Below are 24,321 nucleotides of genomic sequence, written 5' to 3'. Positions count from 1 at the left end.
TATTGATTTTAAAAATGCGATTAATTTTTTTTTCAGCAGATCTAATCTATATTATTAGGTAAATTAATTTTCTCATCAATGTCATTATTTCACAAGCAATTTAACCAAAAAACGAATACAAATTTTTTTTCCCTTTTTCAATTCCGTTATTTGATGACAACTCTTAAACTGAAGTCAAAAAATAACCAAAACAAAAGAGCTGCAATGAACTACCGAAGTAACGTAAAACCGAAAGCATGGTCGGGTTCGCATTGCTATAATCATTACAGCTTCAACTTAGTTAATGCGTAGAACTTACATAAAAACCCTATTTTCGCGCATGCATCCAAAATATCCTTCAACTCCGAATATGCCGCTTGTCTAGTGACAAGAGAAATGAGGAAGTTTCAGTTTCTCTCAGGGCTGCCAACGATAGTGATACTTACAGGGTTCGTACGAGTCATGGAAATCCTGGAAAGTCATGGAAAAAAATTTAGCAAATTTCAGACCTGGAAAAGTCATGGAAAATCGGAATTTTCAGTCAAAGTCATGGAAATTTATTTAGAGTCATGGAAAAATGTCGTGGGCAAAGATAAATTAACAGTTGCTAAAGAGCATTAGACATTTTGAGTGATTTAACATTGTTGCGCAAAAAAACTATTAAAACTGGAAAATTGAACGATCCCGATAAATCTGAATTTTGAAATCTCATTGCATCCATTCTGTAGCAGCCACACTTTTTTTTTTTTTTTTTTTTGCAATGCGATTTTACTGCTTGGACATCACCCATTTTGAAGTAATATTATTTTCAACATTTTTTATATTCTATATTCTGTAGTAGCGAACTTGCACGTTCTTGATTTTTGACACACGGACTCAAAAAACGCAATTCGATTGCATCCGAGTTCGTTTCCATAACTTGTATAAAATTAATTTTTAAATTTATCTTAATTTGTTGAAGGTTTAAAAAAATAAAGACATGAGTCAGATGATAGAATGCATAAATAGTGGAATTTTAATACCCTAAAACAGTAGTGCCCAATATATGGCTCTCAAAACTGATTCATGCGACCCACTGCTATGTTCAGTGTCAAGAATCAAACACTATATTCCAGAATTTCTGAACCTATTAATTTTTTTGCATTTGAAATGTGTAAATAAGTAAACAAGTAGATTTGAATCAAGAGATATATTCACTGCTGAATGTGTTTTTAAAATAAATATCTGGTTTAGAAACATGAATTTAGTAAAGAATGTTTCTTTACCTTGAAGAGCCCAAGTATTGTCAAGTTATTCGGATGATTAAATGTACTGTTGACACTAAAAGCGTTTTAAACCAAATTTATTGAAATTTAGTAATAACTCATTCAACTTTTGTCCCATTCATTATCATTTTGCCTGTTTATATAAAAAAAAAAATACATATAAAAAACTACACATTTAAGCATCATTATATTTGATTCACTGTATTTTTACTTTACTTAAATTTATATGAAGAAGATATATACGAAGTTTAGTTTTTTAGGTGTACACTGATTGTTTTTCAATTATTAAATGCTTGGATGAGATAGTGGCATTAACCTGGAAGTTTTGCTAATGCTCATTTTCAAAAAATGGCAGGTTTGATATTAAATAGTACTATTCTCTTCATGTAACAAGGTCATGAAAATTTTTATGAAGTCATGAAAAAGTCTTGGAAAAGTCATGGAATTTTTTCATCCAAATAGAGTATGAACCCTGTACTTATAATCATTCCAAATGGTGCTGTGTGTTATGTGAAGGGAGTTAATATCATTCCTCTTAATTTCAGAGTTCAAGTTATATTCGTTCAGAACATGCAGTCTGATGAAAGAGATGAGTTGCACTCTCTCTAGTGAGATAAATATGTGACAAAAGTAATCTCATTAAGATTTTTTCTTTTTTCATTTTTTTTCAAATAAAAATATTTCTGTTCAGTATTTTTCTTAAACATTTTATTCAATGCAATATCAATGGTTTATGATTAACCTGAACTATTAATCGTGTTGATACCTCAATTGTTTAATTTTTAATTGCTGCATTAAGATGCTTTCTTAACCAGTACACATTCACTTTTAAGGGCCCACGAGAGGCCATGTCAGCTTTGTCAGAAACATGGGCGCGGTCCGTGGAAGAGCCCCACTCTGAATCGTAGCAGTATAAGTTTTAAAAACTTTATAGGGGGAGGGGATCCAAAGACCAAACTGACATAGGGGCCCACATTTACCTTTGCCTTTTTAATTTTTCCCCTTTTACTATAACTCAAAATTAAATGTTAAATAACTGTTTGAAGAATGCAGATAATATCTTGAAATTTCAAGCACTCACCCATCACACAGAGCTATGAAAGATTATGTATTTTTAAGTCAATGTTTTAATTTCTCCGTGATTAAGTCCTGTATTTTCTTTTCAAACGATATATCGGACCAGTAGAAATCTAAATATCGTTATCGGGGTAGAAGATATATATATCGTTATATGAAGGTATATCGGTATATCGCCCAGTCTTAGTGCTGATTCATTTTTGGACTTAATTTCATCGAGGGAGGTGGCACAATGAAGCATTTACCTCATTAAGCATGACTGCTGTAGTTCAATGAACAATCGAAAGATTCAATCAAAAAATTAGCATACAGGTGGACCTTGATGGGAACTAGTATTAATTTCTTTATAGCACCAATCACACCAAGGGATGGTGAAGTAATAGAATATTTTTCTTTAAAAGCATGACACAAATACAAATACAAAAGTGATGACCAGCAACAGGCTCTGGGCCCAGCTAGACTGGTCCTAGTCAATTTACAATCCCCAGTGAAGATCAATGGCCCTCTTAAAACTATCTACTCCCTTGCTCGTTACCACCTCTTCCGGTAAGCTGTTCCAAGGTTCCACTACCCTGCTAAAATAATAATTTTTCCCGATATCCATGTTAGCCTGAGACTTAAATAACTTAAACCAATGACCCCTTGTCCTGTTTTCAGTGCTAAACTTCAGCCCCGTAACATCTTTCATTTTAATAAATTTAAACAACTGAATCATGTCCCCTTGGTCTCTTCTTTGCTCAAGACTGTACATTTTTAGCATTCTAGGCCTGGAATCGTAGTCTAAGTGAGAAAGTCCATTTATTAGCCTTGTAGCCCGCCTTTGAACCCTTTCCAATACGTTAATGTCTTTCTTAAGATAAAATTGAAGATCCGCTAATATATACAGTGGCTCCCAAAAGTGTTTGTACACCTACAACTTTCACTGAAATAGGACCCTCCCCATTGGTTATAATTAATATTTCGGAATAGGTATTTAATCATAAGATCTATGATCAGTTTTCAACAAAACTACATGACAGTTTAAAAAAAAATGTTAAAACTTAATTTTTTAAAAATCAAAAACCAAAAAGTGCCGGAAATTTTATGTCACAAAAGTCTTCGTACACTTTAAAAAATGTCTATATATTATTGAATACTCTAACTTTTTATTAAGTTACTATTTAGTAGAATACCGTGCAGTAGCAACACCTTTTAAACGTCTTCGAATAGATTTAATTCTTTTTTATGTCTTTTTTTTGCGTAATTTCTGATTAAGTGTTCAACCACACTTCGATTCTTACTGTTTCTAGCTCTATTTTCGTTTCCCAGCCATGTTTTCGTAATCTAGCCTCCAGATATCTCTAAATATGTTGCATGAAGTTCAAATCTGGAGATTGAAGGGGTATTTTCTAAACTTTAGGACAATTTTTGAGGCACTAGAGGCAAACGTTGAAAACCGTTGCTTCTTATCGTTACCTTGATAAAAAACAAAGTTGTTTCCGATAACCAAATTTTTGGCTAAGAGTTTAAAATTGGTTTTTAAAACATTTAAACAAACAGCATTAATCATTATTTCATCAAAAAATTCTAAACTACAAAGTCCTAATGCTGATATGCACCCTCGCACAAGAACACCTTCACGGTCCTGATTAAACTGGTCTAACTAAGTTCTTAAGATTAAGTTCCTAATTTTTTCTTCTGCTTACAATTATACTACAATTTGACCAAAAATGTTGAATTTATTTTTATCTGAAAGTAAGACGTAATCCCGAAACATTTTGAGCTTATTTATCATTGATTTTTCGACGATAAGCGTAAGCTTTCTGTTTTTCGCACGGCCAAGAAAATTTCTGCTGGAAGAGGCCCCATTTAATCCAGCTAATCAGAGAATTTGGCGAACAATTTTTGGGGAAAATTAAATGTAAAAATTTTCCTTTAACTGTGCAGAAACTTTTACAGCACTCAAATGTGTATTTTTCATAAATTTTTAAACTGTAAATCTCCGATCACGCTTTGTCAACTTTGCCGGTTGACCTTTTCTTACCTTATTTTCGGTCTGATTGTTTTCTTTAAAGCATTTTATCAAGCACTTTACTATAGAATGGAATAAAATAACTAATTTACAGACATTTCAAACCAATTTAGAGCTACTGTGAGGAAAAAATTCAAATTTCGAATGGTGTTTGTGTTTTTTTTACGAATACCAGCCATTTTAAAGTAATAAGCACAATATTAAGGAATAAATAAGCAAAAAATTCAAGCCAAATGACTTTTAAGGGTCAACACAATGCAAAAAAAAAAAAAAAAAAAACATATGATAGTTTTAATAACGAATTCCTTCGAAAATATTTGAGTGTATGATGACTTTTGTGGTGTATTATTTCTCTGTCTTTTCGTTTTTTGACTCATTTCAAAAAGAAGATCCGTCAATATTTTTTAAAAACTATAGGGTTTTATTTAGAATGACATAGGAATGATGTAAAAAAATATTGGACTTAATATTCGAATTCAGTTTCGCAATATTTTGGTTTTACTAAAAAATTTCAAAGTGTACGAACACTTTTGGGAGCCACTGTATACAACATGTCATGAACCTGGCTGCCATGTATTAAATAAATTTGAAATGCTTCCAAGACACCAAATCTTGGTAATTGTGGTGATGTATAAATATTGAGCATTCATATGAACTATTTGCGGAAAAAACGTTTTGTGATTTCCACCATGCTAGTTTTACTTTAAATTGGTTTTCAATATTTCTTTTGTCTGCTTTAACTTTATGATAAATTGCTATTTTGTTCTGTTTCATTTTACTACTGTGAAATAATCAATATCATTGTAATGCAGGGTTACCATAAAAGAATATTCCGGTTTTAAACATTTTTATTTCATAAACTATTACACTTACCACTATAAATGATACGTAAAAATTAAAATAAGCTGTGAAAGTTTTTTTTTAACATGCATAACTACTTAAATGTGTACATTCTGCACTAGCGCAGCCAGAAATTCCTTCTAGAAGGGGTTTTTTTGGTCACAACAGTCCTTACACGTGTATTAACTACTTTATTAGGATTGGAAACAATGTTAAAACCAAGACCTCTGGGTGGGGGGTTTACCCCCAAACCCCCCACTTCGCTGTGCCACTGACATTCCGCAACGCTGGATTGGCGGTGAAGGTGATGATGATTTACCCTTTACACGTTGGTCAGTCAAATAAACAAAAGCTAACCCCACATGATTTTTTTAATGAGGTTTCGTCAAAGACAGTGTTTGTCTGCCGCCATTGCTTTACAATATTGCAAAAATTGAAAGAACGCATGTTTGTAGCATTAAGAAAAATTGACATTGAAACACTCCAAAATGTATGTTATAGATGTGTGTTGCGTTACGAAAGGCGCACACATCGAACATTTGTGAGTGAAAAAAAATTTTTTTTTTTTACAGTTTATCTTTATTTTTATGTTTATAGTGGTAAGTGTAATAGTTTATGAAATATAAGTTTTAAAACCAGGATATTCTTTTATGCTAACCCTATATAATGTAAATCATTTTTCATGCGTAATGTTACAGTAATATAGAATCGCAATACACACACAACCCAATTTGTTTTTTTCTGTGAAAATTAGCTTCTGAGTGTGAATCTTTTCAAGGATGAGAGTTTTTCGTTTTTGACGGATTTCTGTCTTTAAAAAAAAAAAAAAAAAAACGAATGTGTGACTGAACAAGGTAAAAAATAAAAAGAATTAAATAATCAGTGAATAAGTTAAATCTAATAAGTTGAGATAATTTTGCTTTATTATTTATTTTGTATTTCATAATTGTGAGAAAAATGTTCATTACCTGATGAAGAAAAATAAATTCTTAAATTAGTTCACTTTATTTCTTTCTTAAAAAAAACGTCACAACCCTCAAGTTTTATTTTCTATGAAAATGTTCAAAAAGAACAAGTATTGGTTAAGTGCTGTTTATGTTTTGAAGGAAACACAAATATAAAATTTTCATGTGTATTGTTATTATTATTTTTTCTTTTTCTACTTATGTTTTATTGAGACTCTTAATGTGTATTAAAACGGTCTTGTCTTCTTTCTAGATTACTGATTAATGATAGTTTTAGAAGTGGCTCTCAAATTCCTTTCATCAGGCGTGCAATTGGATTGGGATTTGGAGTTATCATTCTGAATACAAATGATAATTATAGAGAAATAAATGGTGTCAAGCATAAGATAAGAGTAAGTTTCAGCTATGGACTGTTTCAACTTTCAAACATTAAATTTCAATACCATTTCTAGGTAAAGCATTTTGAGATTATAAAAAGGAGCTTCCAATGCAAAATAAATAATACTAAGTAAGGCTTCAACTTCAATTGAAACCTGTTCATTCATTATTCTGGGGAACAAATATTTATTGCTTTTTTTTCTGATGCATGAGATTTTTTAACTGATCTTAAATACTTTTGCATTGTTGATTTTAAATTTGCAATTGAAGGGTTTGCAGCAACAAGGAGTTATCTCCAGTTTATAGTTCTCAAGTTATTCGCTAGAATGAGTTAGCTGCTTCATTTGCTTGAGGTAACATGGAGTTAACTCCTGGAGATTTCCCGACAATCTAGAAATGAAGTTAACTCTTTGTTGCTGCAGACACTTCAATTGGTTTTTCTCTACTAGCTTTTGCTTTTATGCAATTTAACCCGTCTTTGCGCCAGCGCTAGGTGGTTCTTCAGAGACGAAAAAGATGCTATTGTGCGTTTTGGATTTGGAACGAAATGTTTACTATTAGATGGCTTAGATGGTGTTACTTATCCATTTCCGTTCAAATGATTGCTCTCCTGCATTAGTATTTCTCTGTCTGACGTCAGAATGGGGTCTGTCAAGTGTCTGTGATTAGTTGGATTTCGTGAAAGAAAATATAAACGTTTGCTCGCAAGTGAGAAGGGAAACGTATACTCAATTTGAAGTTACTCTTTCTAGTTTCGGTTCCATTTATAATGGAATTGGAGGAGAGACATTCTAGCAAGGGGTTTTACTTTTATGTTCATTTGGTAGCCATGGTGAACACGTTTTATCTTTCCGAGGAGAGAATATCTTAATTTATGACTGATCCATCTATGGATCTTTTGGGTCACATTGAAACAACTATAAATTATTTTTGCTGGAGTTCTTCATACAAGTTGGGATGGAATGCCACGCTAGCGGCCTCATGCGCCACTAGGCGTTAAGAGAATCAAGCCAAGTCTTCATACAGTAGTTACTTCCGAAAATCATACGCTGAAAAAGAAGGCAAAGAACTTAGACGGAGATGTGTCATTTGCTCAAAGCAGAATAAAAGATGTAACACTACGTATGAGTGTAAAATGCTCAATGCGCATTTATCTGTGCTTTGAAATTTTTCATTCGGTTTTAAAATATTCATTGTTACAGTATTCTTCAAGTTTTTCATAATATTAAGCGCAAATATTTTTCCCGTTTTGCAGAAAATATATTGTTTAATTTTGGTACTTTTAGTTGTTGTAAAAAACAATATATTTTGCATTTTTATTGTCAAATATCAGTTATTTTCATCCAATTTTTTGTTATGATTGAAATTTTGATACATTTTATCATACATTAAAAAATGGCTTCATTTCTGCTTAAAGTTTACATTTTATCCATTATTATGCATGCGTACTTTCCGAAAATTGCGTATTAGGCTTAGCGGGAGAAATTGCCCCGGCCTGTGCGCACAGTCCGCGTGTAACAGCTGCCGTCCTGAGGGAGCGCTATCTTCTGCGGACTGCAGTCCCCAACGGGTTAATAACATTGTCTCTTGCGAGAACATGGAAAATTCCCTTGAAAAAAAAAAGAAAGTTTACATTTCCAAATTCCTATGGTTGGGGGGGGAGATGACAATAGTTGCGGGGACTATGATTTTTGCATGATTAATTTAAAGAGCGTTGGCAAAATAAATCGGCACAATATTGCTTATCGTAATACTCCATCCGCAATTTGATCAATTCCACACTCTGAGCAGACTCTTCTATTATGTAGCACAGTTGCAGTTAAGTGAAAAAAGATCAAATAAGCTGTGAGCTACAATATGATTAAAGTGAAAAATCAACGTAAATAAAGCACAAATTATCAAGAAGACACAGTATTCTTCTTGATAATTTGTGCTTAATTTACGTTGACTTTTCACTTAATCAGAGTTGCAGTTATTTTTGGATAGGCGGAAGTGTGTTCCATGGGGCTATTTTAAATATCTGTGGATGTGTAACCCTATAGCAGGTGCATATCCAGAGGGGTCGTGACCCCCCACCCTAAACTGACCAAAAATATCTTAAAACTGCGCTTTGTTGACCTATATTTCAGAATTTTTTTCCCCAGAACCCCTATTTTTGGCAATAAGAAATACCCTCTTCCTTATGAACCCTCTTTCTGGAAATGACCCCTTCTAAAACCAGAACCTGGATCCGCCCTTGGCCTATAGGTTGTGTTTCAACTTCTGGCATTCAGAGAAAAGTTAATTAAACTGAACTAAAAAGGCCAATTAATAAAACATGTTGCTTTCAGAACAAAATTAGTTACCGATTTGAAATCACTTTAACTCAAATTAGGTAAAACCGAATACTTGTACAAATGCAACAAAAATATTCCCCCCCCCTTCCATTTTTTACAGTGAATGCTTTTTAGAAGAACCTCTCATTACTCTCCTTTTTTTTTTTTTTTGTAATTCAAGAGACCATCTATTCAATGACTAATATTTAACAACTTTGTTTCTTAGCGTAATACTGCCGTGTCCAGGTAAAGGGCAGTAACTGCAAATTTTTCATTTTTCATTTTTTTGCATTTTTGTCACCTATTGTGCGTTAACTTTATTGTTTAAGCTCGCTTATTTGGTTTCATCTGAAAAAAAGGTGCGAAAAAGAAGTCTAATTCCAACATTTTCCTATTGTTAGTATTGAATCCAAAACGTGTTTCTTCAAATAACTCGAAAAATCACATCTGCAGATACTGCCGTTTACCTGCACACGGCAGAATATATTTTTAATGAAGGAGTTCGTTGATGGGGAAATTGTCAAAGAAATGATAAGGACAGTGCACAAATGATAGACATTAGGAATTAATACTTTTTTGAAGATGTCTAAAAAATGAAGCAGAAAATATCTACAATGTCTAAATAAGAGAAAATACTACATTGTTGGAAAAACCTTAAAATTAAATTGTAAAAAACCTCTAGGGAAACCATGATCTCTAATTTAAAATTTACAAATGTTTTTCAATCATTTGCAATATTTTTTCGTTAAATGTATCATTTTAAAGTTATGTGTAATTGATGGCATAAAATGTAATTATTTAATATTTTGTTTCTTGATTCACTTTTTAAAAATGAACTTGTAAAGTATATTCCAATATTTTAAAATATGATTGAATAAATGCAGTATCTTGCACATTTATGCCATAGGGATCTCTGATTATAGTGACAGATTTTCTTTCAACGTCATGGATCATTATTACAAATGTCGGCTGCATTAATTTTTCCTTCAAACAATGTTAAATATTAGCACCATTCATTAGACCAAGACTAATTCATAAGCATACGCTTTGAGTATTTGTTATTCATAGATTCATTGTGATAAAAGTTATAATGTAGTTCAGAGATTTGTCTTGATTTAGGTTACAATTTAAAAATGTTTTATGTATTAGAAATATGCAACCAATTTTTTTTTGTCTATTATCAAAATAGTGAGTTGATGTTTAGTTATGCAGATAGGTTTTTTTTTTTTTTTTGTCAATTGAATGTTTTATATTGTTTTCTCTATAGATATTTGATGTAACATTATATACAAACTATCAGGGACACCTCGATAGAAGGTAAAGGGAGTCACTGTGACCTCTGAAAACACTTCCTAATTTGGCAAGTTCTGTGTGACTGTTCGGCAAAGGAGACATAATTGCAATATTACAATTTTTAAATTCCCAAATTTCCCTTTTCATTTGATGAACTTTTGTGTGCATACCTGTATTTTATCAATTGGCAAAATTTGGAGTTCCATTCGGATATTGAGAACTTCTGCCCTCCCAAAAATTTAACTTCTGAGTGACCCTGCAAACTATACAGCTGTATCAGTTAGAAGCACAATTTTGTACATTGAAAAAGGAGATCCTTGAAACCCTGAAACAAGTGCCTGCAATTGGTAGCTAATTTGTACTTTTTCAACATTGTTTTTCCTACTGTTATTTGTTGAACAAAGGTGTTTATTAATTTTGTGTGCAATTGTATACGTCTGAGTTATCTTTTCTATTGTGCTTTTTCTTGCAAAAATGTTTGCTGAGATTTAATGAAGTGTTACTGATTTTCTTAGGGAAGTGAAACAGCTGAAAAGCATGCTAACTATGTGTGGAGGAAAATAATTATGGAAATGTGTCCTAATGTAGTACACATTGGTATCATAGCTCATAGTTATGGGGGAATAGTTGCTGTAAATTTGGTGAGTATTTTATTAAATATATAAATCATTTCAGAGCATTCTTGTTTAAATTTTTCTTGAAGAAGTTCATCAATTTATTTCAATTTGTGCATTGTTTAAATTCTTTAAGTTCAGAAAAGCAATTTCAAGACTTTATAAGTTTTCAGTTTTGTTCTAAAAATAATAGTTTCTGTTTGATTGAATTAACTGGCAGTAATTTCATATGAATAGAACCAGACCTTGGAGTACCTTAATACATTTTATTACTGAGCAAATAAATTATTAAATATAAGCAGTGGTGGCGATTGGGGCTGAAAATGGGAGGGGGGAGGCAAAAAGACAACTAAAAGCGAATTTTAGTTGTCTAAGGATTTTTAGCGGCAGTAAAAAATGAAAAAAGTACAATATTTTGTCAGGGATAGTGTTGAGAATATTGAAGCAGATAAGTGGAAATTGATGCAATTCTAACAACTTACCGTATATACTCGCGTATAAGTCTAGAAATTTTGTATAAAAAATGGGGTTAAAAGTTGCGGGGCCGACTTATACGAGGAGCAGAACTTCCGAAATTTTTTCCCGAACAATTCTTTGAAAATGAACCCCTGGAAAATGTAAACATTTTCCTGATTTTACTCCAACCCTTTTAAGCAGATGCTATAGAAGTAAATACTTACATGGTCTGACTGAAATAAAGACTAAATAATTACAGTAAACGGCCGAATACAGGAAAAGTGCAGTAATCACCGTATTCGTGAATTTTCCCGATAGACGCGAGTTAATGCTCATTTTAAAAAAAATGCATTATGGCTACAGCACAGAATTTTTTTGATGCTTATTCAAAATACATGCAACATGTAACGAAAATCGTAGCAGCAAAATCAAACCCTTTGCAAAAATTGTGATCGCAGAAGTGAACCTTTTTTGTGGAAAAAATAATAATCGGACGTTTTTTAACATAAAAATGTTCATTATTCAATTGATGTCACGTTTCATTTTCCTTCTTTTTATAACATTTATATTTAAAATTAGCGGCAAAACTTTCCCAATTTTTTCAGAAAGTAGGGGCTTGACTTATTCGCAGGTTTTCGATTTTTTTCCGATTTTTCTCCTAAAAGTTGGGGGGGGGGGGAGTAGACTTATACGCAAGTATATACGATAACTCACGTTTTTCTTAAGATTCAGATGAATTTTGTTCACAATAACTTTTCCCAAAGAAACACAGACATGAATTAGACTTACATTATTTAACCCAAAGTATTTTGAGGTGTTACAATTACTTGGTAATAATTTTATTAAGCAAGTGTGTCTTGTTTAAGTAAAACAATTGATTTACTAATATCTAAACAATGAATAAACAGACTAAAAGTTATTGCTTGTGCTCAATAACGTTTCGTAAACAGATATACAAGTACAACAAATAATTTTGTTCTGAAAATTTTGGTATTTCTGCTTTTTTCATAATTTCAAGTTTTGGTTTCTAAATTGGAAAATAAAATTAATTAGCCTTAAAAGGATGGGCGGACTTCGGGAGGGGGGTCCCCCCCTCCCGAATGGCCACCACTGAATATAAGATTGTTGCCAATTTGAAAAAAGAAATAACTGCCCTTTTTTCACTATGCATAACCAATTAAATATATAGATGTCTTGATAGAGCATACTTTTTTTGTTGAGCAAATTAAAAGTCCACATATGCCTATTACTTAAATGCAGTAGAAAATGATTGGACAGTTTTGCAAAAGAACTTAATTTTTAGCATCTTACTCATTTATGTTGCACAGTAGCGTTTGGAGGAAGCGTTTTAGGAAGCGTTTGACCAAATTCCTTCATTTTTTTCACAATAGTTTCTTTTATTTCTTTGTAAGATGTTTTTTTTTACTATCATTATCATGTTTTAGATTATGACAGTTCCATTCATAGTACTTCATAACATCTTCGAAGGTAGGCAAATATAGCAGTTGATATCAGAAGAATCACTAAACAACTTGCATTTCTAATCTGAGCGATTGGCAATCCATGATTTCAAATGTCGGGCGTATTAGCATAAAACTACATCTTACTCACTTCATTTTGACCAAAGTTATATTAAAATAGCTAAGTTGATTCGCACATGTGCAGGTAATTTCTAGACGCTGGTTCACACATTTCAGATAATTCTAGCTCCTAAAATGGCAAGTGTGAATTTAAACCAGGTGCAAATTGAAAGTTCGATCACTTGTTTCTGTAAATGAAGTAACATTTATTATTATTGCAATCTTACATGGAACGTATCCTATTTCGGTAAGGAAGTCCAAACTTCAAAACTCAATCTGGAGGCAAAAAGACATCAGAATGGAATAAAATTTCCCACGTGTTAGTTTGGGACCATTTAGCACCATTTTAATCCTCTGCCCTTTAACATTTCGAAAAAAAAAAAAAAATTAAATTACCCACCCTAATGTATATATGCAGGTGTTTCATTATTAAATGAATGTGATTCTTATTTTAACAAACAATGTTTTTGTCTTTTTCCAGTACAAAAATTTCACTGCTGAGTTCAAAGATAAAGTGTTTGGAGTTGCTTTCACAGATTCAGCTCATAACCTCATTGCCCAGAACATTTCAGTGCCAGACATCAAATGGCTTCGTAAGGTAAGATCTAATCATCTTGTAACATTTTAAACACTCAGTTTTATGGAATAAAGAGGACTTTCAGGTTTAGACCATGATAACAGACTTAATGGGCTTAATATGTATAGCCTGGAGCAAAGGAGGACCAGAGGGGACATGATTCAGTTGCTTAAATTTATCAAAATGAAAGATGTAAATGGGTTAAATTTTCTCACGGAAAGCAAGACAAGGGGACATTGTTTTAAGCTATTCAAAACTCAGGCTAACCTGGAAATTAGGAAAAACTACTACTTTAGTAGGGTCGTGGGCACTTGGAACAGCTTACCGGAAGAGTTGGTAATGAGCAAGGGGGTGGATAGCTTTAAGAGGGCCATTGATCTTCATTGGGGACTTATAAACTGACTAGGACCAGCCTAGCTGGGCCCAGAGCCTGTTGCTGGTCATCACATTTGTATTTGTATTTCTTTCTAACCTGTGGTGTACTAGAGCTGCCGGCATCTCTCCCTATTCGTTCGGGAAACTCCTGAACTTTGATGTCTTCTCCTGAACTCCCTATTGAATTAAGTACAGTAGAATCATTTTTATCCAGCCCCTGTTTATCTAGATCTCCGGTATATTTGGATCGAATTTGTACAGTTAAAAAAATTTAGTCATTGCTTAAATAATAATTTAAAATTATGATAACAAAAGCAGATCTATAAATTAATTATAGGATAATTAATCCTATAAATTAATTATAGGATTAATTAAGGAATAAAGCAAAACTCACTTTAAGGCACTCTCATGCGTTGAGGACCAAAGCAATTGCCCCCCTTTGGATGGCCCTGGATATCAATATGGCTTAAAACCAAGTAGGGTCGACTCCTCTCCATTTGCTCTGCCCCTGACTAGTGCAAATGATAGGGAAAACACCCACCTGTTTAGTGACAAGAGTTGTTCTTAGTAGTCAAAACAGGTGCTTGTGTTATAATTGATTCAGGGTTTGCCGATACATATCAGTTGATATCTATCACGATATATATCCGATGTTTATTTTGAAAATATCAAGATATTTTGATATTTTGGATATTTATTTTTTTAGCTACAGTATTTTCAATGTACAAATTATATTAATCATAGTAATATTGTTCCTTTATTATTAAAATAATCAAAAGCTATGTACTATATTTTTATGATGTATTAATACGTAATTAATGTAACAAAATAATATAATATTCCTTTTTTACTTTATATTCAGAAAATTATTAGTAATGTAACAACTTTAATTCATATTAAAAGTGCCTAATTAAATGTTAAACATTGGTCAGAAAAAAAATGTATTATAACTGTGCACCGACTAATCCATATTCTTTATTTCTCAATCACATAACTGTAAAAGTAGCTAACTGAAGAAAAATGAGTAAAACAGATAATGCTCAATTTACTTAAATTAAAATTTATAAACTTAAATGAAATATTAGATATAAGTAATGAAAGAAACCTTAGTTGTAAGTCTACGTATAGTAATAACAGCATAAGGAAATAAAGAGAGATTTAAAGATGCATATTTACTGTTTTGAGGACTTTAGCTTGTGCTGATTGAAAATATCGGATACAGAGCCGTGTCCAAGGGGAGGGTTTTAGGGGTTAAACCCCTCCCATTGAAAGAAAAAAATCAATGAATCATTAAACGATTTTCCAAAATATATTTTAAGTGTTAATTAATTTTAGAGTTAAAATCTGATACAGTATTCACCCTCTTTAATATTTCCCCATCTTTAACATTTTCCTCAATTGTAGGATTCCCAAGCCCCTTCGCTTCTTAAGTACTTGAAAAAATTAACGACGGAGGAATGGCTGAAGAGTCCGGCAATGCTGTAAGCATGCAGAGGAAAATTATTTAAAAGAATATTAGACAATGACGTAGCCCCCCCCCCCCAAAAAAAAAAAAAAATTAGGGGGCAGGGAAAATGGTTACTTTTCTTACTGTTAGGTTTTTTTATGGTACGCCTTTAGTGTTGGATGAATTAGTCGTTTCACACATTAGAAAAGTGTTTCTATGCGAAACAGCAATTTCTTTTAAATAAAATTTTTATTTTCATTAAATTCCTGTTCAATGTTATTTGAACAAAAGAAAAAAAAAGAAAGAAAGAAACTAGCATTAGGAGGCATAAAAGAAATATGTGTGCTTTTACAAAATGTTCAACTGCACAAATAAGATTTCATTAAAAAAAAAAAAACACACACAAAACGTATATAAAAAAAAAGCCTAGTTATCGAACTAAAATGAACTACTCAACACGCGTAGTTAGTTTTCCTTTGACAACGTAAGTTACAAAGGTAAAAAGTTTCAACCCCTCCCTTTATGAAATTCTGAACACGGGCCTGATCGGATATATATCAAAATATCCAATATATATCAAAATATCATGATATTTTCGAACCCTGATTGATTGTAATAATTTTTTTTTTTTAAATTTGCTTTGAGTTTCAAAATTTGCGCCCGTTTTTCTCAGAATCTTTCTTTTGTCACTTACATACCACTGCATTGTATTTGCTTGCTTGTATTTTTAGAAATATGCATTGACACTTAAAAGAAAATAGCAGCTCCCAAAATTATGCATTTTTATGGTTAATACAGGGTGGAGCATGGTAGGTTGCTTTTCTTACACTGGTATTCTACACTCCGTTTTGGAGGAAGTTAAAACTCGAATCACGGCTCAAGACGTGAAGTTGAAAACAACCTTTTTCTTCATTCCGGTTTGGGAATAAACTCCGTCACAGCACGCACCTTTTCCAAGCTCTGCTTGTGACCTTGACTTCGGCGGTTTAAGCTTAGATTTCCTTCCCATCATTCCTTTGTATGCAAACAAAATGGGCAATGGTCTTTTGGATTATTTTGAGCTCGCGGATTTGCAAATGCTAGAAGCAGGGCCGCGCCATGCTTGATCGGCGCCGTCGTGCAAATGTCTTTTGAGCGCTCTTATGCAGTGACGCTCGAGAAAAATATAGTTAATTCCTAGGATCAGGTTTTGTAAACAAGTGCAACATGAAAAAAAATACATTTGACATTTAACTTATTAAAATAAAAACAATCTGTAAATTTTCAATTTTAGAACGCAGTGTACGTGTTTACTTTTCAAGTATGGGCGGGTGTAAGGGACGGGTGATTGGAACTGACTTTTGGAATCTTTTTCTCTGGGAAACCTTGCATTGAGTTGCCGTTAAAAAAAGAGATGGCCAGTTTCAGTTAATCAAAGCATTTTACCCCAACAATTAAAAAAAAATTTTTGGAATGTGATCGAAATAATTATTGCTTACTAGTATGCAGCTTAAATTTCTAATATTTGATATACTGCCCAGAAAGCAAGATGTCTATTTCTGGACTTTATATTGATCGATATTTAGTTTGTATCTGAAGAGAATGTTTCAAAATATAGAAAATTTTGAAAAACTTACTTGACCGAGATAGCGGGTTTTTTTTTTCAGGCTGGGCCCGGTTTGAGCAATCCGGCGTGTGATGTTTAATGCGTTTTTGGAAATAAAAATATTTTTAACATCAAAGTTAACACCGCTCTAAATATCTCTCTAATCTATACATATAATAAAATACCATGTTTGTGTGTGTGTGTGTGTGGCGCGCTTCCCGGGAAAACGGCAAGGCCTAGAAAGATGAAATTTGGTATACAGGTGCTGTTTTTGCCGAAGATGTGCACCTCGGGCTTCGATTTTTGATATTTTAATAAGGAAAAAAGTTATTTAATAATTTATGTGTTTTTTTGCACTTTTTATTACCTTTTACTTCACAGACCCCGAATCAATCACACCACACAAATATATTTTGTACTGTAGTGTAGGAAGTTTAATTTTAAATATGATGAATGAAAAAAGTTTGAAGACAGAGCAATTTTTGTATTTTTTACGAATTTTCGAAAAAACCTTTAATTTGCAGTTTTTCCCGGGTTTTTTTTTTTTCTAATATCATCCTGCGAGAAGTATCAAAGCCTCATTTCTAAAATTTAAGTTGGTTATAGTAAAAACATTTCGCCCTCTTCAAAAGAAAAAAGTTCTTAAGAATAAGCAATAGTTTTTTTTTTACAATTTTTTTAAGCTGAACACATCATGTCTTTCCACGCATCGGTCGAAAAAAGGTTCTTCATTCCTTTATGCCTCTGACGTCACTACTTGGATTTCGATTCGATATTTACTACGGAATCTTAATCGCAAACAATGGTAATCTTTTTTTTTTTACTATATAGCTTACTTCTACATTTTATGACGTGATGACCACGTGTTTTTCCGGCAGCGCTTGCTTTATTTCTTTCCTTTTGTTTTTATTTAGGGATTGCATTTATTTCTTTTTCCATCCCCCCCACCTCCAAGTTGGACGTTTTGCTGTATCTCTAAAACGAAATATTTCATAGTTGTGTGCATTTAATTCAATAAAAACAGCGAGATTTTTTATCTTTGTCAAACGCTACTTTTTGCACACTACGGGGAATTTTGGAGATAACTTTTTTTTTGCTCAACTTAAATTTAAAAAAAAAAAGCGTTTTTTTGAGTGATCTTTGTTTTTATTATGAAATGGGCGGGGAGGTTAAAATAAATAGCGGTAGATCGTAAAGGTAGATAGCCGCCCAAGGCGGCAATCTTGGCATAAAAATGTGAATAGCACAAAAAAAGATAGAGATGGACTGATTAATACTGCTGCCAAATTTATTAAAACAGCCGTCAAAGGCGGCAAATGCTAAGTAAAAAGGTAAAGTTAGCCAAACAGCCGCCGTAGGTGGCTGCTTGCATAAAAGGCGAATGGCGTAAAAAGGCGAAGCTATTGAACACCGCTAGAACGATTAATTACAAGATTTAATCAGGTTTTTGCATTTGCTATAGGTTTAATCTAAAAGTACCTCCAAAAACATCAATACAATGCACAGCAGAATGGTGCAAATTTTTTTTTTTTGTCACTGTAGCTCAGAAAAGTTGCAATTGGTAAAGACATAAAACAATTTTTTTTTTGAAATCTGATATTTTCCGATTGCGTAACAAGCCTGAAAACTTGAAAAAAAAAAAAAAAAAAAATTCCATCGTTTTGTTGAGTTTTTTTACTTTTGCCTCAATTGACAACAAAAATGTTGCAAAAAATTACTGCATGAGAAAAATTACTATTTGGGGAAGGGAGGGGGTTAATTAGAGGCCACTTTTGAGAGAATATCTTACAATCCCGAAACACTTTCGTTCATTATAAAATAATTTATCAAATAATTTTCGGAAATTTTAAAGTAACGAAAATTTAATTTTTTAATGCAGCATTGCTCTAAACTTAAAATGCTGGTCAAACAATTTGTAAACAGCTGATAGTTTATTAACAAATTCTTTCCAGAATTATAGTCATATTAACATCACTTCGAAGCTTTAATAATTGCTAAAATTTCATTTTAAAGTTATGAAAAATATGGCAAGATACACTTTTCATTATTTTTATGAATTTGGGGAATCGAAAAATGGTCTCTAAGCAGGAAAATTAGGGGTGCTTACCAAGAGGGGTCATAGCACAAACTGCACCATTGATTTTTTTTTTTTTGAGAGGGGGTTTAGGGGTATTTTCTTCTTTTTTAGGGAGGGTGTCCAATTTGGTTGGGGGGGGGGATCTTTTTGGTATTCAGGAGGGCAGGCCCACATCTGTGTACATGCAGACCCCACAGTGTGAGGGAAGGGGCACACCCTTAAGGGCCCAACTCCCTAAGAAATTGAAAATCAAACTAGCGCTACTACCTTGCAAATATGCAGTATTGGCCCCTGGGGAGGGACCCACCAGTTTTTTTTGCAGGGGGGGGGGCTAAAATTTATGTATCCGGGCCTGCTGGAGGGGTGCACCTTTGCTCTGGGGAGGGGAACCCCTGGTAAAATCAATTTACTTTTCTTAAACAGTAGTGTTGTAAATCAAAGGAATGACAGTATAGAGGGCGCTGACTGCTCCCGATCTCTGATGTGCGTACTTACGATTGTAGAATAGAACTTTGTGTTGTTAACTGTAGATGTGTTGTGATTGTTGTCTGAAAATAAATATGTGGTTTTAGAAATGTGTAAATATTCACTTAAAAGGTAACGAGGCAATTTCGTAGTTGGATTAAACAAGAACTGGATGAATAGTCCAATTTAATAAGTAGTACCTGTTGCAACTTTTTTATCCAGATAAATTAATGTAGTAGCAAGGTATCTTGTCCAATTGGGACCAAATTAAATCATCCCTAGGCAGAAAATGACAGAAGGGTTCCACAAAATTTTAATGTGTAGCACAATAATATGTAAACGAACTTAAAACTTTCTTTGTTTCAAATAACTTTACTAATAATAAAGCTGAAAGTCTCTCTGTCTGTCAGGATCTCTGTGACGTGCATAGCGCCTAGACCAGCGTTTCTTAAATTGTGTTCCGCGGAACCCCAGGGTTCCATGGAGACCACTCAAGGGTTCTACGAAACTTTTTTTTTTTCAAAACATTTAAAATTAGTCACTAAAAAATAGGTTTAAGAAAAGTGTTAAAAAGTATTTTCCGAATTAACGGCTCAGAAAATATTAGTAGTGGATGAAAAAAAAAAGCCATTTATTGTCAATGTAAGGCCTTAAATTAAGTCAGCCCTAGACTACCTTTTTGTTTTCAACGAAATGTCACCTGATCCTTCCTTGCACCAAAAATTTACATTAATGCTGTTCAGTGAAATTCTGGTGCAATTTAAAAGATGAATATTTTCGATTGTCATAATATTCTTTGATGGCACTTTTAGAATTTGCAACTTAATTTATGTTCTCAACTTATCTGTCAATACAAACTAATTTTCACCTCAGACTTCGGTGATGAACCTGACCTGAGAATTCAAAGATGAATATTTTCGATGGTCATAATATTCTTTGATGGCACTTTTAGAATTTGCAACTTAATTTATGTTCTCAACTTATCTGTCAATACAAACTAATTTTCACCTCAGACTTCGGTGATGAACCTGACCTGAGAATTCAAGAGTTTCGGCGCTGAAAACAATTTAATAAATAAAGCCTGGTAGAAAGGATGTAATCTGTCATAGTAAAAATAGTTACCACTCATATCATTTAAATTGAAACTTTAAAATTTTGTTTGAAACAAGTTAGAGAAAATTGTGTTCATTTTTAAATTCTTTTTTTTTTTGTGGACATTTTTTTAAAGCGCTTTAATTGAAAATAAACCATTCCTAGAATGTTGCATGACAACTATACTATTGAGGAAAAAAGCAGGGGTTCCACGAAAAAAGTCGACATACAAAAGTGTTCCACGAATCAAACAAATTAAGAAACGCTGGCCTAGTCCATTCAGCCGATTTTCATGAAATTTGACACAAAGTTAGTTTGTAGCATGGGGGTGTGCACCTCGAAGCGATGTTTTGAAAATTCGATGTGGTTCTTTTTCCATTCCAATTTTAAGAACATTTTCCTTAGCAAAATTATCATAAGATCAGGGTTTGTACGGGTCATGGAAATCCTGGAAAGTCATGGAAAAAAAAATAAACAAATTCCAGGCCTGGAAAAGTCATGGAAAATTAATATTTTCATTATAAGTCATGGAAATATAATTTAAGTCATGGAAAAATATCTTGGGCAGTAATAAAGAGCAGTAGAGAATTAAAATTTTGAGTGATTCAACCGTATTGCATATAAAAGCTATTAATGCTCGAAAATTGAACGATCTCAGAAACGAATCTCAGTTTAGGAATCCTATTGCAGCCACTTCTGTAACACTCGCACGCCTTTTTTTTTTGAATGTGATTTTACTGCTGAAACATCCCTAATTTTAAATTCACCATTATTTTCAGAACTTATATGTTATATTTTGTAGTAGTGGGTTTAGCATATTCCTGATTTTACCACGCCCACTCAAAAAGTGTAATTTAATTGCATCCGAGTTTATTTCAACCACTTTTAATTGTCAAAGTTTATCTTAATTTGTTGAAAGCTTTAGAAAATGAAGACTTTAGTCAGGCGATAGAACATACAAATCGGGGAATTCTAATAGTCAAACAGTAGAGCCCAACGTGCAGCTCGCAAAATTGATCCATGTGGCCAGCTGCAATATCTGGTTTAGAAAAATGAATTTACTGATAAACATGACTGAACTTCAATGAATGAAAATAATGTCGAGTTACATGGATGATTAGAAGCACTGTTGAGACCAAATGGCATTTTTTTTTGAAGTAAATTTACGATCGGAAACATATTAATAACTCATTTCACTTTCGTCCCATTCATTACTAATTTGCCTTATTTATTAAATAATTATTAGACATTTAAACATCAGTGTATTGCATTCACTATATTTTTACTTCACTGAAGTTTATATGATAAAGACAAATAAGAATATATTCAGTAAATTACCAACCATTAGCCAGGGCTAAAGCAGAAATACTTGAAATACACCGCCAGCTCAGTCATTTCCAGCCGAGGACTGCAGTTTCGTGCTTATTAGCACTCATCAGCCCGGCATAGGAAAGTGACTGAGCTGGAGATGGAAAACCTCTTATGGAAGGCAAGAGTGCGAAACAAACTGGTAGCTAATATAGAATTAGCAGACCAGACGAGTGACCGAAGCAATGGTATTTCAAATAAGAATAGTTTATTAGTTTCTGCAGTGTGCACTGATATTTTTTTAGTCAAGTAAGTGCTTTGATGAGGTAGTGGCATTCATGTAAAAGTCTTGCAAATGCCCACTTCTGAAAATTGGCAGGTTTGACATTAAATAGTACCATTCTCTTCGTTTAACAAGGTCATGAAAATTTTTATGAAGTCATGAGAAAGTCTTGGAAAAGTCATGGAATTTGTTCATCCGAATTGAGTATGAACCCTGTAAGATGGACGAGCAAATTACGAAATTATCATAACGTGGAACTGTAACATGGACACAAGCCAATTGACGAGAAAATTCACCATACATTATTTGTAAATATACAGGCGAACCAAAAGACCTGTTAATTTTCTATTACGGGCAAAGCCGTGTGGGTACCACTAGTTATAAATAAAATGGGTAGTGGATCATGCGATTTTTAATTGTGGTATAAATTACTATTACTAGCTTCATGAATAATGTAACACATTAATGTGTACAAATATTTGCAATGGATGAAATAACATTTTATTTTGTGCTAGGGAATGTAAATAGAAGAAATTAGAATGTGACTTCATCTTTGTGTACAAACACGCGTATAATTACATGATAGAGGATGAGAAAGAGCTTTGAAAAACAAGTGATTGTAAAAATTAAGGTGTGAATGAGAACAAGAAATTTTTAGAAAAATACTATTCAACTATAAATTAATACTGTTCCACTCATAAAAAGGACTATATTGTTGAAAAAGTAAGTTATGAAAAACTTTACATGGAAAATTAATGCAGGGCAAAATGCAGCTAAGAACTTGTCCTGTGTTGTTTATATTGATCAGTTTATGGATTTTAAAGACAATAAACATTAACAAGTGTTTCACGAAATGGAACAGATGGAGGGCGGAAGGGATCGAGTTCTAAACTCAATGCATTGTAACAAGTTTTTAATAATATTGCAAATTATCTTCCTTTTTTAAAAAAAAAATTCAAACAAAACATGGTAGAAAATATTAAGCTTCTATATTATTCAAAAATGTTTACTACTCACACAAAAAAAAAAACTTTTATGATTGACAGATTTTCAATATTAGAAAGAAACTATAATATATTAATCAGTAGCGTATCTAAGGGGGGGGGCAATGGCTCGCCCCGGGATACATCGAACCATCCGAACCCATCATATGCAATCGAACCAAGCTTTACGACAGATACAGTTTGTAACTCATAATGTTTTACAATTGCAAGATATTAGTTGGAGAAGTTCACTTAGAGCAGAGGTAATCGCCATGAGTTTAGGAATCAGTCTGTTGCTTGAAGTAAATTGACAACCCGACTCTTCTGGGGGAAGTTTAAAACCTAACCAAGTTTGAATCTGGGGGTAAACCCTAAAAAGATGTTGACGAGCGGCGTCTGAAGTTGACGGAAGTTTTGCTAAATCAAAATTTGACTTTAGAGACATTTTTGCTATTACTTGCTTATACACAAATTTTTTTTCAAACTTGGTTAGGTTTTAAACTTCCAGCAGAAAAAAGGGGTTGGCAATATAATTCAAGCAACTGACTGACACCTAAGCCCATGGCGATTACCTCTGCTCCAAATGAACTTCTCCTACTAATAATCTTGAGGTTACAAAGCTGTAGCTGTCGTAAAACTGGGTTCGATTGCACATCTATTTGTGGACACTGTACAAGAATGCACTGTAACAATATTTTTGGACCAAACATTCTGTAGACTAACAGCGATACAAACGAACCATAAACTTCTGTAACAAAATATTGCATTTTCGTTGTAAAACCTTAAAGTGAACGTAATTACATTCATGCTCCATTTCAACTAAATGACTATTGCAGATCATCATTGTATTATTATCTATAAGTTTCGTTCAAACATTTCTTCACAAGACGTAATGATAAAAAGCTGTTGTTCGTTGAATTTATTTTTTGTAGTGAGTTTTCTGTATGTGATTAAGTTAGTAAAACGGTGAAACTGAGTTATCTACATAAAAAAGTGTATGTAACATAATTTGTTTATAACAGTGGTCCCAAATGTTTTTCTTCCCATAAGGGCCGCAGATCATACTAAAATCGTTCTTGCGCGCTGGAGCACATATAAAATTTCAAAATGTTTTACTCTTTTCTAAATGACATGGGGAAACACGAAAAAGGAAGGAAAATTGCAACCAAATTTTTCTTATCATTACTTGATGCTTCTTCTGTTAAATGCAACCTGTTTTTCATAAACCAATTTCTAAATATTAGGCTCCAAATTTGGAACATTGTCATTAATCGTACTCTTCGAGGGTTAACATTTCACAAAAAACGCGCCACATGGAATAGCTTCGCGGGCTGTAGATTGGGCAACACTTGTGTC

General features: G+C 33.0%; 1 protein-coding gene across 1 annotated transcript in view; it reads left to right on the top strand.

Moving 5' to 3' along the window:
• Positions 1–24,321, top strand: part of LOC129225058 (cotranscriptional regulator FAM172A homolog) — a 102,758-nt gene that overhangs the window by 31,674 nt on the left and 46,763 nt on the right. Inside the window, exons 6-8 of the mRNA XM_054859604.1 lie at positions 6,391–6,529; positions 10,639–10,764; positions 13,255–13,371. Of these exons, the coding sequence (XP_054715579.1) occupies positions 6,391–6,529; positions 10,639–10,764; positions 13,255–13,371 (382 nt within the window). The remainder of the gene's footprint in view (positions 1–6,390; positions 6,530–10,638; positions 10,765–13,254; positions 13,372–24,321) is intronic.

The sequence above is a fragment of the Uloborus diversus genome, chromosome 6, assembly GCF_026930045.1.
Source record: "Uloborus diversus isolate 005 chromosome 6, Udiv.v.3.1, whole genome shotgun sequence".
NCBI classification, from domain to species: Eukaryota; Metazoa; Arthropoda; class Arachnida; order Araneae; family Uloboridae; genus Uloborus; species Uloborus diversus.
Note: the sequence above shows the minus strand (reverse complement) of the source record. Positions and strands in the feature narration are given on the sequence as shown.